This window comes from Oncorhynchus kisutch, linkage group LG29 (genome assembly GCF_002021735.2).
Source record: "Oncorhynchus kisutch isolate 150728-3 linkage group LG29, Okis_V2, whole genome shotgun sequence".
Taxonomy (NCBI): Eukaryota; Metazoa; Chordata; class Actinopteri; order Salmoniformes; family Salmonidae; genus Oncorhynchus; species Oncorhynchus kisutch.
The window spans coordinates 8900977-8914302 of record NC_034202.2 but is presented as its reverse complement, the minus strand read 5'-3'; the positions used below and the strand labels follow the sequence as shown (position 1 = coordinate 8914302).

General features: G+C 42.7%; 2 protein-coding genes across 5 annotated transcripts; both read left to right on the top strand.

Annotated features, from left to right (window-relative positions):
* Positions 1–320: 320 nt before the first annotated feature.
* On the top strand, positions 321–3644 carry wdr45 (WD repeat domain 45). 2 transcript variants are annotated; one of them, XM_020465733.2, is made up of 11 exons: positions 321–455; positions 680–799; positions 924–998; positions 1083–1187; positions 1507–1612; positions 1781–1875; positions 1969–2048; positions 2280–2488; positions 2579–2680; positions 2933–3078; positions 3283–3644. In XM_020465733.2, exons 2-11 carry the CDS (start codon positions 751–753, stop codon positions 3390–3392), a joined length of 1077 nt encoding a protein of 358 aa, XP_020321322.1. In that variant the 5' UTR covers positions 321–455; positions 680–750; the 3' UTR covers positions 3393–3644. The 2 variants fall into 2 exon arrangements, with proteins under 2 accessions (XP_020321322.1, XP_031664670.1); XM_031808810.1 differs by having other exon boundaries at positions 924–1187.
* Positions 3645–3814: 170 nt separating this feature from the next.
* LOC109873793 (ras-related protein rab7) lies at positions 3815–13210 on the top strand. 3 transcript variants are annotated; one of them, XM_020465506.2, is made up of 7 exons: positions 3840–4043; positions 5877–5909; positions 7347–7422; positions 7677–7803; positions 8545–8763; positions 11302–11430; positions 11698–13210. In XM_020465506.2, exons 3-7 carry the CDS (start codon positions 7370–7372, stop codon positions 11785–11787), a joined length of 618 nt encoding a protein of 205 aa, XP_020321095.1. In that variant the 5' UTR covers positions 3840–4043; positions 5877–5909; positions 7347–7369; the 3' UTR covers positions 11788–13210. The 3 variants fall into 3 exon arrangements, with proteins under 3 accessions (XP_020321094.1, XP_020321095.1, XP_031664671.1); XM_020465505.2 differs by lacking the exon at positions 5877–5909 and having other exon boundaries at positions 3815–4043; XM_031808811.1 differs by lacking the exon at positions 5877–5909 and having other exon boundaries at positions 7347–7803.
* The last annotated feature ends 116 nt before the right edge of the window (positions 13211–13326 follow it).

Here is a 13326-nt window from a genome sequence, read left to right as displayed (position 1 = left end):
CACTGTTCTTTAGTATACTCTGTCCTTCTACACTGTTCTTTAGTATACTCTGTCCTTCTACACACTGTTCTTTAGTATACTCCGTCCTTCTACACTGTTCTTTAGTATACTCCGTCCTTCTACACTGTTCTTTAGTATACTCTGTCCTTCTACACTCTGTCCTTCTACCCCCCCCCCCCCCCCCCCCACACACACACACACACACACACGCACACACACACACACTTCGGGTTGCAACCATTTACCTACAGTTCTATTTTACTTCAGCACGCTAGGTGGCGGTATGATTCGTTTGTGGCGCGGAGACACGAAGTCAGAAACCGGAAACACGCGACCATCGTCATCTGCAGGAAAAATAACAACAACACATTTCGTCACTGTGTAGATTTGTTGGAGACAATTTAACACTGTCTAGCGCTTTTAATCTTTAACTCGTGTTCTGCCCTCGCTTCATGGTAAGCTTTTAAACACCATATTCGTTGTTCAATAACATGATACAGCTGTTACGATGAAAAATAACTGCAGCAGATAGAGATAGCCAAATTTGCTTGAGTTCTTCACTGGCTGGGTTTGTTTACCAGGCTAGCTAACTTATTTTCGCTTGGGGGAAAAAACACGTTGACGGTGCCGCTTCTAAACCGTGGTCGGTGATGTTTCCTTTCTCTTTTGTTTCAATCAGGGTGCCTAGCCCTGGGTTTTCTTCTAAGCTATATCTACCTGGTAACATCAGCCTAACGTCACTCCTCCAACATGGCCCAACCGAGAGGAGTCAACAGTCTACAGTTCAACCAGGACCAGAGTAAGACTAGAGTAGCCTACTCTGTGAAGCCAGACAGAGATCTGTAGAGGACATTACTTGTGTCAGTCTTACTCTTGTTTCAGACCGTGTTCATTGATCAGTGTACCTACCCCTCCCTCCCCAGGTTGTTTCTGTTGTGCCATGGAAACCGGTGTCAGGATCTACAATGTGGAGCCTCTTATAGAGAAGGGGCACCTTGGTGAGTGGAATTCAGACCTGCGGTACGAGCGATCTGTGTGTTCGCATACTGTGTGTGTGATCATCCTGTGCTTGTGTGTGTCAGACCATGAGCAGGTGGGTAGTGTGGCCCAGTGTTCAATGCTGCATCGCTCCAACCTGCTGGCTGTAGTAGGAGGTGGAGTCAACCCCAAGTTCTCTGAGATCTCAGGTGAGTGGATGAGCGGACCACATATTTGATTGAATTACTGATTAGTCTTGATTTTCCAAACTACTCAGGGTGTTGAAGAGCGGAGATAAACTTTACACATGCGCAGATACTCCGTATGACTGTTGAGAGCAAATCCCTGCATTGCGCTCATCTCAATGTCTGCAGTGCAGGTCATGGCAATGTCAAATTGCTGGGTCTCAGTTTAAATTATGGCTGTGACTGGGACTGATTTGATTTAGATTTTAGAACATGTTTGATAATGATTCCAATGTATTGTTTTCATTTAATTCAAAACAGAATGTAATTTTTTTAATCCTAGTGTTGATCTGGGATGATGCTCGGGAGGGGAGGGACCCCAAGGACAAGCTAGTGCTGGAGTTTACCTTTACCAAGCCTGTTCTGGCCGTACGCATGAGACACGACAAGTGAGTTACTATCTGTTTAGTAACATTCTCCTGAACAAGCCCCAACTTTCCATAGAGCACCCTGTAGTGTGTTGTTTTACTAACCCTTTTCTCCCTCTGCTTTCTCACACTCCAACCCCTCCCCTCGCTTACTCGCTTTCTCTCTCTCTCTCTCTCTCTCTCTCTCAGGATCATCATTGTGTTAAAGAACAGGATCTATGTCTACAGTTTCCCTGACAACCCTGTGAAACTGTTTGAGTTTGACACCAGAGACAACCCTAAAGGTACAAACACACACACATACACGCACACGCTCCTGGTTATGTTTATCTGATAGACGTGTAGATACCCCCCTCTCCCCTCTCTCTCTCTGTCAGGACTGTGTGACCTGTGCCCCAGTCTGGAGAAACAGCTGCTGGTCTTCCCTGGACATAAGTGTGGAAGTCTACAGCTTGTGGTAATTCATCCATTTCATTTAAAAGTGTATTGCATGGTACTATACTAACTATGTTGGTTTATAAGCTGTTCATAAAGCACACCTTCACATGTCATTCCATCGACTGATGGATTCCTAGTGTTGAAGACGATCTGCCCTTTCGAAACTGCTCTGTGTGTGCTGATAATTTTTCACATTACCCATGAGGTCCCAGTCAGTCCGTGTTGAACTCTCTCCCTCTCTCCGCTCCAGGACCTTTCCAACACCAAGCCTGGCACATCGTCCGCCCCCTTTACCATCAACGCCCACCAGAGTGAGATCGCCTGCCTGGCACTCAACCAGCCTGGCAGCGTCGCGGCCTCGGCCTCCCGCAAGGGTACCCTTATCAGACTGTTTGATACTACCACCAGAGACAAACTAGTGGAGCTGCGCAGAGGAACAGACCCTGCTACACTCTACTGGTACTGGGGGGGAGAGAGAGGAAGGGGTGGGGTGGGGTGGAAGTGATGCTGAGTGTCTCATCACTTCTCTTTCTTGCTCTCTCTTACCAGCATCAACTTCAGTCATGACTCTTCGTTCCTGTGTGCCTCCAGTGACAAGGGCACTGTTCACATCTTTGCTCTCAAAGATACTAAACTCAACAGACGCTCAGCGTAAGATGCACGCATGTGTGTGTTTGAGAGAGAGTTTCGTTGTGTGGTTTAGCATTCCATTTGAGCTAATATTCCAATCCTTGTACTCCGTGTCATATGCCAATGACAGATGACACGGAATACAAGAAGTGGAATTTTAGCTAAAAAGACTGGCAACCAGGCTAGTGTTTGTGCGGACCTCAATTCCAAAGTTGACAATTTACTGTTCATGGCTTGTTTATGCCACTATCACCACTCTTCCCCTCTCTACAGATTGGCTCGTGTGGGGAAGGTGGGCCCAGTGATTGGTCAGTATGTGGACAGCCAGTGGTCATTGGCCAGTTTCACCGTTCCGGCAGAGTGTGCCTGTATCTGTGCGTTTGGGAAGAACACCTCTAAAAATGTCAACTCTGTCATCGGTCAGTCCTCTAAGCAACTAGACAGCAATGTTTCATATCTATCAATCAATATAGTTATTGTCCTACATGTAGTTGGAACATTCATGGTACTGTGGGTATTAACAATATATTTATTTAATTTATACAATAAAGCTGTGTTGTGTAAAATTGTAATAATAGTTTTAAATATGTTTTTTTTCTTCTCTGCATTCCTCCCTTTTCTAGCTATCTGTGTTGACGGGACGTTCCATAAATATGTGTTCACCCCTGATGGCAACTGTAACCGAGAAGCCTTTGACGTTTACCTGGACATCTGTGATGATGACGACTTCTAAGAGGATGGAGAGAGGGAAGAAGGAGAGCGGGAGAGAGAGAAGGGGGGGGGGGGGCAGGGGAGAAGAGAAGAGACCTGGTGATAAATGTAATAATGGTAGGTTGGATTTAGAATCAGACAAAGGTGAAGCAGATGTTGTACAGAACAAAATACAGGTGTGTGAAAAGGGTCTGTTTAACGCGATTGCCTCGTGTTCTTATTGTAACCAAGTGTATTTAAAAATGTATGAAGATTAAAAACATTTTTACGATGACTGCTGTCTTGTCTGTGGTCCCCTTTTGAGTTAATAAATTAAGCCTGTTCAAATGTGGTGTAGTCACTTCCAGGACACACACAGATACAGGGTGCAATTCATATTATAGGAAAATAATAAACAATTGATGCGAATATTTTTAAAGGGCGTTCATTGGTTTCGACCTGGGGACACGTCAACCCCTCGTGACTGCCATATTGAGCAACAGCGTAACAAAAAGCGGATGTTCTTAGCTAAGACAAGATTTTATCAAGCTAGCGAACGTCAGTTGGTCAGTTTTTTCCACTTTCACTTCTTGAAAAATAGTAAGTGATCCCGGAAAAACTGACATCGAGGGACTTAAGTTGTTAAAAAAAATTTGTTCCGGGGCCGTAACATCGTCGCTTGACTATTGAACAGGTAACGTTAACTGGTCCACAATTTCTATTTATTTATTTATATTCTTACACTAGCTAGCTCGCTAACGTTAGAACATTGTTTTCTGTGACAGTCCATATAACGTTAGCTAGCTAGCTAGTATTTCGATGATAAATGAGTAAAGTTAGCTAACGATTTTGTCGTATATCTGCGTACTTGGTTGGCATCAATCAACATGAGCCGTTAGCCTAGCTGTTTGACAGTTCTTGATAGTCGGCAGTGCAGCGTGACCAGTCAGCAGATGGCTAGTTCGCATACACTGCCTGCTAGCCAGAATAGATTCCGACCCTATTTTTGCTTACACTTGCACTGGGGTCTGACCGTCTTCCTGTTTAGATTAAGACACAGCGGAGCCAGTGCGAGATTGAGGCTCAGAAAATGTACCTCAATCCAGGGATGAGAAATACATTATACCTCCGAATTGTCTCATTATCCTAACCATTACAATGAGAAGATTGAACTATTCATAGTGCCCTTGTCATCATGCTAGGTAGCAGAAGCCATTTTGGAATATCAGTGTTAGCCAATCAGCTCCTTTGTTGTTAAATGCAACGTGCCATTCCATAATGGCTGCTGTGGCTACTGCTAGTTAGCATGAGGACAAACGGCAGTTTATTAAAAACTAGCAGTCTTTCCGGTGTAACAGTTGGAATAATGGGACAATTTGGAGAAAAACTCATTTCTCATCCCTGGATTGAGGTAGGTTTTCCGAGCAATACATTGTGCCCACTCAGCTGTCTCTAATCAGGAAGTCTGTCTGACGCTAGCTCAATTGTGGACTAAAATAGGGTTACCTTAACGTAAACTCACTCACTTTTGTACATCGCCTTGGTCCGTACAACTTTCCTTATTTTAGCGCCCTAAAAACGTAATACTTCCAGGTCAACTGTAATGTCAATACCATTGTAAAGCACAATTTCTCCCCTTTCCAACTGAATCAATTACATGACCTAAACGCTGCACGATTCAAGCAGGCAATGAGCCCCATCGGGTCTTTTTAAAAATGGCAAGTGGGGAAGCGAAACTAATGCGTGGTAGTGAGAAGGAGAGATCTCGTGTGGGAAAACAATCTGTCCAACTTATCACCTTATCGCCTCTAAAATGCAAATAAAACACTATAAAGAGTTTATATAATGTGTCATTACATACCTATTTGAAGATTTGTGTCGAATTTGAATATGGTTTTTAGGGCTGTGCTAAAGTGATCTTAGAAGTAAACAACGGCTTTGAGAATGATGATCGCATGCAAAAAATGACTAGGTATCCCCCCTTACGTCACTGTCCATTTCTTGTTTTTGTAAGGATGAGAGAAGGGCTACACCTGGTGGAGAGAAATTGGAAGACAGAACTAGTTGCTTTATGTTACGACATGACACGTTGGAGGGTCTGTTTTTAAAAAGTTTTCTCCAATACTATAGAGCCATTACCATGTCGATCAACGCTTGAATAGAAACCTAGTTCACACCCCCGATTTTGAAGTCAACACAGTCGCTACAATCCCATTTAGTTTTCTTTGTAGCCTTATTTGAATGTTGCGGTTGTGCACATTTGTACGGAAGGGGGTGAGTTTACTTACCTTGTACACCAAAGACCTTACAATTTCTGTTTAGAGGTGAATTGGCTTTGGCAGCCAAACACTCCATCTAAGTGTGAATTAATTCTCAAGTGCGGTACGGTTCTGGGAACATAAAACCCTCAACTTTCATATCACATCAAAATCATTTCCCAAATGCAAAATATACACTTACTGTACACTGTTTTTAACTGGATTTAAAACAGTTGCCACCAACAGTATTTTTTTATATTTAAACACAGGTGTTCGGAGACGCAGATGGCTAATTAGCACAGGTAGGCCTCTGTCTTCAGGCTGTTTTCCATAAACAAATGCTGTAACATGGAAATATGACTGTTTAAGAACCATAACCCTATCGACGGGTTGGTTGTTTAGCAACAAAACCGACGTGTGTGTGCAACTATGGGGCAAAACAGGCGGGCTTAGATTGACAACATGTAAACTATATTTTGTCTCCAGCGTTTATTGAAAACATAAATACATTTGCACAATGAGCACTTGTTGTTTCTCAAATACCTCGTTACAGTTGTTGGGTAGCTGGCTAGTGAATTTTTGCCATATTAGCATAGGCGTGACATCTGTCAAAACGCCTCAAAACAAGACCTGGTATCCAGAACAAGATAAAACTATCTCAAACGTGCCACCTACGATTCCCCGCATGGCAGCTTCTTGCCATTTTGTTTCTCGCTGATGAGAGACATGTTTCATATGTTTTTAACGTTCAGAACGAGCATTGGGGCTCTTAACAAAAATCCCCCAGCTAGAAGATACTATCATCAATAGGTGCTAAAGGCAAATCTTTTTTATAACTTACCCAAGATGGACCACAGCCTCTCATTTCCAATGGAAGCAAATTCATTATAGTTGGCAGAACAAGCAAGGAGGTGGACAGAGCCAAGCATGAGCTAGTGAGATCCGTTCTAGCATGTATTTGCATATTTCTGTTAGGGAATGCCAACTCTGAAGTGTGCGGGTGCAATAACTCAATTCGCCCTTGCACTCCTTCTAAACAACACAATTTTGTAAAACTTTGGCAAAGGGTAAAGTCTACAAAACTTGGTCCAGTCTGTTCGTAACAGATTCTAGTACAGAAAACAGTATTGAGATCAAATGTTTAATCAATGACAATATTAGCAGAATGACAGCCAAAATCCACATCTTCCACAGCTGGCAACTGTGCTTCCTCTCAACACTATATTTGGTGACTAGTGGTAATGCTAACCAGATGCTTCAGATTTATTCATTCGGTGAAACATCTGGTCATGTTTTTTAGTTATTAGCTACAGTTAATATGATCACAATTTTAGTTAGGCCTACTTAATTAGGTCTTAACTCGCTATTCCGTTTAGCAGTCTCCAGATGGCCAGTCTATTGCATTTCAATTTAGCTTTCTACATATTTAGCTAGATGGTATGCTAATTTACTAGCGGTTCTTAGCAAAGGGAAAGGGATGATGGGTTTTGGATTTCTGAACTTAACATGGTATTAATCATTCGTTATAATAGAGACCTGAGGGGTGCCATACCTCGTCAGTTGTCCAACTGAATGTATTCAACTGAAATGTCTTCCGCATTTAACCCAACTAACAAGTCTGTGTTCTGTGTAAATAAGGATGTTATCGCAATTAACCCAAAAGCCGACTGTTTCGTTACGACTGACTTCCCAGTTCCAGATCCAGCTAGTTGACTGTTGTCCCGTCTGTCTCTTCTCAGAAGAGTCACATCCCCAGGGAAGGATGGCCTCCCGTAAGAAGGTGCTGCTGAAGGTGATCATCCTCGGAGACTCTGGGTGAGTGATCGGAAGATCGTCATGGTGTTTACACAACCAGATATCACTCATTTTGGATATTCCCAACTGACGTGCATAGGTTCTGTAGCACCCTTGCATGCGAGTGTACAACAGCCTCTGTCAAGAAGTCAGGATCTTTCAGGCACATGTAGCTGTGCAAGTCGTCAGTGGTTTCGAAGCCCTTCTCTGGCTGTTACCCTCAATCGCTACAGTTCTATATGTGCAGCTAAGTGTGTGTGTGTGTTCCTTCCCAGGGTAGGGAAGACTTCTCTGATGAACCAGTATGTAAATAAGAAGTTCAGTAACCAGTACAAGGCCACTATAGGAGCGGACTTCCTCACCAAGGAGGTGATGGTGGACGACAGGCTGGTCACCATGCAGGTGTGTCTCGTGTGTGTGTGTGTGTGTGTGTGTGTGCTGGTATATTTAAGCAATAAGGCATGAGAGGGTGTGGTATATGTCCAATATACCACAGCTAAGGGCGGTTCTTATGCATGATGCAAAGTGGAGTGCCTGGATACAGCCCTTAGCCGTGGTATATTGGTCATATACCACAAACCCCCAAGGTTCGTTATTGCTATTATAAACTGGTTAGAAAGTGTAATTACAGAAGTAAAAAGACCGGTTTTGTCATACCCGTGGTATACTGTCTGAAAAACCATGGCTGTCAGCCAATTAGCATCCAGGGCTCGAACCACCCAGTTTATAATATTAGCCTAGTCATGAGTGCTTACCTCTGCTGGCTTGTCATAGTGTGTTTAAGTCAGAGATTGGGCAACTCATTCTGTGACGAGTCATATGGTTTCATTCTTTCTTTCCCTCTCTTTATTACCTCTTACGCATCTCTCCCTTTCCCTCTCCCGCTTTCCTCCCTCTCTCGCACCCCCATGTCCTGTAAAGAGTTTTTGTTGCAAGGCACATTTCTATGAAAACAGACAATTAAATGCTATTTTATCTTAATCGCTGTTCCCCCCCCCCCCTTCTCACTCTTTCTCTTTTTCCTCCTCACTCCGATCCTCTCCCTCTCTCCTTTTCTCTCCCTCTCTGTGTAATCACCTTTAAAAATTATACAACAAAATACTAAAATGCCAAAAACATGGTAATCATCGTCTCTTCTGTCAGATCTGGGACACGGCCGGGCAGGAGCGGTTCCAGTCTCTGGGCGTGGCGTTCTACCGCGGCGCTGACTGCTGTGTGCTGGTCTACGATGTCACGGCGCCCAACACCTTCAAGACACTGGACAGCTGGAGGGATGAGTTCCTGATCCAGGCCAGCCCCAGAGACCCAGACAACTTCCCCTTTGTGGTGCTAGGCAACAAGATTGACCTCGAGAACAGACAGGTTGGTATGTCGGTGTCCGTCCATTGGCGAGCCAGAACAGGCAGGTGGTGGGGTGTAGGTCAGACTTGGTCAAATGTTTGTTGTGATTTCTACATCCCTTAACCTTCTCATGCATGAGTTCCAAATATCTAACGGTCACCCTAGTGTGAGTTTTTAAAATGTATTTATTACATTTATTCAATTTTTATGGGCGTGATGTCGGAATGTGATTGTTACGCAACAGGACCGGTCCAACCAAGGCACTCAGCCTATAGATAATAAGCAGGCTATGTTTTGTCCATTTTAAAGTTATTTTCTAGCACGTTTTATTTTGTAATCAGATTTTGAATTGAGACGTGTTCTGCCCGCTCATCAATTCACACAGCCCTTTCACTGTATACTGCGTTGTCGTTTCTACTGTAGCACACCGTATGGAGCATAAGGTGTTTAACTGTTATTCACATTGTCAAGCATTCCTGTTCTTGCATAGATTATAATGTGTGTAGTAGAGGTCGACCGATTATGATTTTTCAACGCCGATACCGATTTATTGGAGGACCAAAAAAAGCCGATACCGATTAATCAGCTGATTTAAAATAAAATAATAATGTAATAAATAAAATAAAATAAATATATTTTTTAAAACGTTTTTTTATTTATTTTTACTTTATTTATTTGTAATAATGACAATTACAACAATACTGAATGAACACTTATTTTAACATAATATAATACATCAATAAAATCAATTTAGCCTCAAGTAAATAATGAAACATGTTCAATTTGGTTTAAATAATGCAAAAACAAAGTGTTGGAGAAGAAAGTAAAAGGCAATAGTGCCATGTAAGAAAGCTAACGTTTCAGTTCCTTGCTCAGAACATGAGAACATATGAAAGCTGGTGGTTCCTTTTTAACATGAGTCTTCAATATTCCCAGGTAAGAAGTTTTAGGTTGTAGTTATTATAGGAATTATAGGACTATTTCCCTCTATCATTTGTATTTCATTAACCTTTGACTATTGGATGTTCTTATAGGCACTTTAGTATTGCCAGTGTAACAGTATAGCTTCCGTCCCTCTCCTCGCTCCTCCCTGGGCTCGAACCAGCAACACAACAACAACAGCCACCATCGAAGCAGCTTTACCCATGCAGAGCAAGGGGAACAACCACTAGAAGGCTCAGAGCGAGTGGCGTTTGAAACGCTATTAGCGCGCACCCCGCTAACTAGCTAGCCATTTTCACTTCGGTTACACCAGCCTCATCTCGGGAGTTGATAGGCTTGAAACAGAGCAATGCTTGACGCACAATGAAGAGCTGCTGGCAAAACGCACGAAAGTGCTGTCTGAATGAATGTTTACGCACCTGCTTCTGCCTACCACCGCTCAGTCAGATACTTAGATACTTGTATGCTCAGTCAGATTATATGCAACGCAGGACACGCTAGATAATATCTAGTGATATCATCAACCATGTGTAGTTAACTAGTGATTATGATTGATTGTTTTTTATAAGATAAGTTTAATGCTAGCTAGCAACTTACCTTGGCTTACTGCATTCACATAACAGGCTCCATGTGGAGTGCAACGAGAGAGGCAGGTCGTTATTGCGTTGGACTCGTTAACTGTAAGTTTGCACGAATGGATCCCCCGAGCTGACAAGGTGAAAATCTGTCGTTCTGCCCCTGAACAAGGCAGTTGACCCACCGTTCCTAGGCCGTCATTGCAAATAAGAATGTGTTCTTAACTGACTTGTCTAGTTAAATAAAGGTATAAAATAAAAATAAATGTCAAATCGGTGCCCCAAAATTGCAATTGTTATGAAAACTTTATCGGCCCTAATTAATCGGCCATTCCGATTAATCGGTCAGACCAAAGATGTTATAATAATAATAATAATAATAATAATAAAATGTGGTAAAGAGATGGTTCACTCATCTTTCAAGTAAACTTCCAGAAGTGATGGTAAATGGACGCAACTCATCTTGTAACCTTTTTTGAAAGTGTTTTACTCAATTATTTCTATCACTGGTGAGGTTCCCCGTGGTGTGATGAATTGTAAATAGTAATTACTATTAGCTAATTCATATTACGGTTTCTGTCAGAGGAGAGTTGGCTAAATATGACTGCTTGTGTTGGGGTTACTCTTTCCTCATTCTTTCCTCATTTTTCTACATTAGCGCTACGACTAATGTAGTCAAAATGTTCCCGTTTTGGATGGGAATTGTGTTGTGCTGTCTCTACTTCTGTGAATGTCTGAGCATTGCATCCAACAAAAAAAATGCTCACATTGAGGACATAACGCTGTAAAGACAAAATGCTAAATGTTTCTGTGAGAGAAAAAAAACTGTGGCCAGCTCGAACGCTGACTGTTGCGTCAATCGTAACTAGGACGTTCTAAATAAGTGTTCTAGTTTGAGCGTACGCTGCAGGAACCACTGTAGAATGATTACACACCCGTGTGTTCGTACGTGCCAAAAGGATGAGTATATGCCACAGGTAGTTCCATGTAAAATGAGGAAGTATGTATGACACAATGGCGTTAATAATCTTCTGTTGTGTAGGTGACGACAAAACGTGCCCAGGCCTGGTGTGCCAGTAAGAGCAGCATCCCCTACTTTGAGACCAGCGCCAAGGAGGCCATCAACGTAGACCAAGCATTCCAGACCATTGCCCGCAATGCCCTTAAACAGGTACACACACAAAATATAGACTCAAGCAGCCGCAGGTAAACCTGTAGGCAGAGTGCCTCCAGCTGTTCAGAAACACCCTTTCTCTCCCTGGCTGGGAAACACCTGTTAGACTGGTTCACTGAGGTTGCTGTGGAACTCATGATGTCATAGTCAAACACTGTGTCATCAAAGAGGAATATTGTTTTTTGGGGGGGTAGAATTCTTGTACTTCTGATTTGTGCACACTGTTTGTGGCTGTGTGTAATCCCGTGCTTTGTGTGTCTGTAGGAGTCTGAGGTGGAGACGTATGACTTCCCAGACCAGATCAAACTGAGAGACGACCGGCCCGCCGAACCCAGCGACGGCTGCTCCTGCTGAGACCAACCAACAATGGATAGAGGGGACCAGGAAGACCATGGGGTGCAGCTCAACAATTCTCCTTGTCTCTTTTACCTCCTCTGCACTGGTGTGAAAGACTGGGACAGGTGATGCTAATTCGGAGGCCGTCTCCCACACAGCCTTCCCGTGTTCTCACATCAGTGCAGATGAAGATGATTCGAGGGGAGATTGAGATGCACCCCGAGGAGAGAGCCCGGGGACACACCCCCAGTCCTCTCCCCTCAGTCAGCTACAGAAGACTCCAGGTGAAAAGAGAGAAAACCCTTATTGTTCTTAAGTCCCTGTCTCCCGTGGCGACCTGGCCGACAGGAAGGAGAGAAAGCCCCTCTTGCACAGCATCACTTTTTAACAAGGTAGAAGAATCATTGCTACTATGGAAAATACAATCAGGATGCTCTTATTATAATGATGTTTTCTTGTCTTTTGTTCTGGTTTTAATTGTTCCTTTCTATAATACTGAGGTACAGACTGCTCATCTGTCTGTTTGTGATCCAGGTAGACATTCTCCTTAACTACAGATCTAGGATCAGATTCCTGTTTTCCACAGAACCTAACATTCACCATTGGAGGGATTAGAAGCCTGTGTCAGTGTTAAGGAGACATTTGTACCTACTCGACTCGCTCTGTGCCTTTCATCTCATGACAAGTATTACTGTGGCAGATCTCGTATGTATGTATATGTGTTATTTTTCTGCAGTTCTTATGTTGCCAAACTTTGTGTCAACCCTAGACCTTTTCTTTGACTTGTTTCTCGTTGAGCCAGTTCTCTTCAATGATTTAGTGTTTGAAATCGTTGTGTAGAGAGTCATAAGCTAACCAGATGCATTGAAAGTCAATCTGCAATTAGAATATTCGGTCAACCCAACAGCAACCCTCGGCAGTATCAGTTCTGTGTTTAGGTTCTGTTCTCCTTTTTTATCTTGTATTAAGTTATGTACATTTCTTGTTTTTGTTGCCTTATCCATATTACACACGACTATGTCCCTGTACATTGGCTATAAATTCTTGAGTCCAAAGTCAAACCTAACCTCAAGGCCCCTAATAAATCTAAACATATCTGATTTGTGTAAGCAGTATAGTACTACAATAGTTTCTACCATATTATTTTACACCACTTGTCAGGTCTAGGCGGCTCTCTCTAAGTGTTGATTTGGGATGTCCTCTGCCCTAACCGTAGTCCCAGGCCAGACTTTCATTCCACTGTATCTTGAATCTGCCGATCTACACCAACTAGTGTTGCTCTATATTCATGTAACAGAAATGAACATGTTCTTAAACCAATTAACAAAAATCCTTAGTCCTATGTGATGATTTTTTTTAGCACAACTCCTACTTCAACTGTCACCTTTTGAATATGCTCTTTCTCCACTGTAAACTAATAAATGTTTACTTTATGGAAATATGTCGGTTGTCTTTCTTTAGTTATATTATTGGACCTGCAGGGCCCACTCCTCTAAATGTCATTTTAATCTGTGACAATGTACCAAACATTAGGAACAGCTTCCCTACTATTGAGTT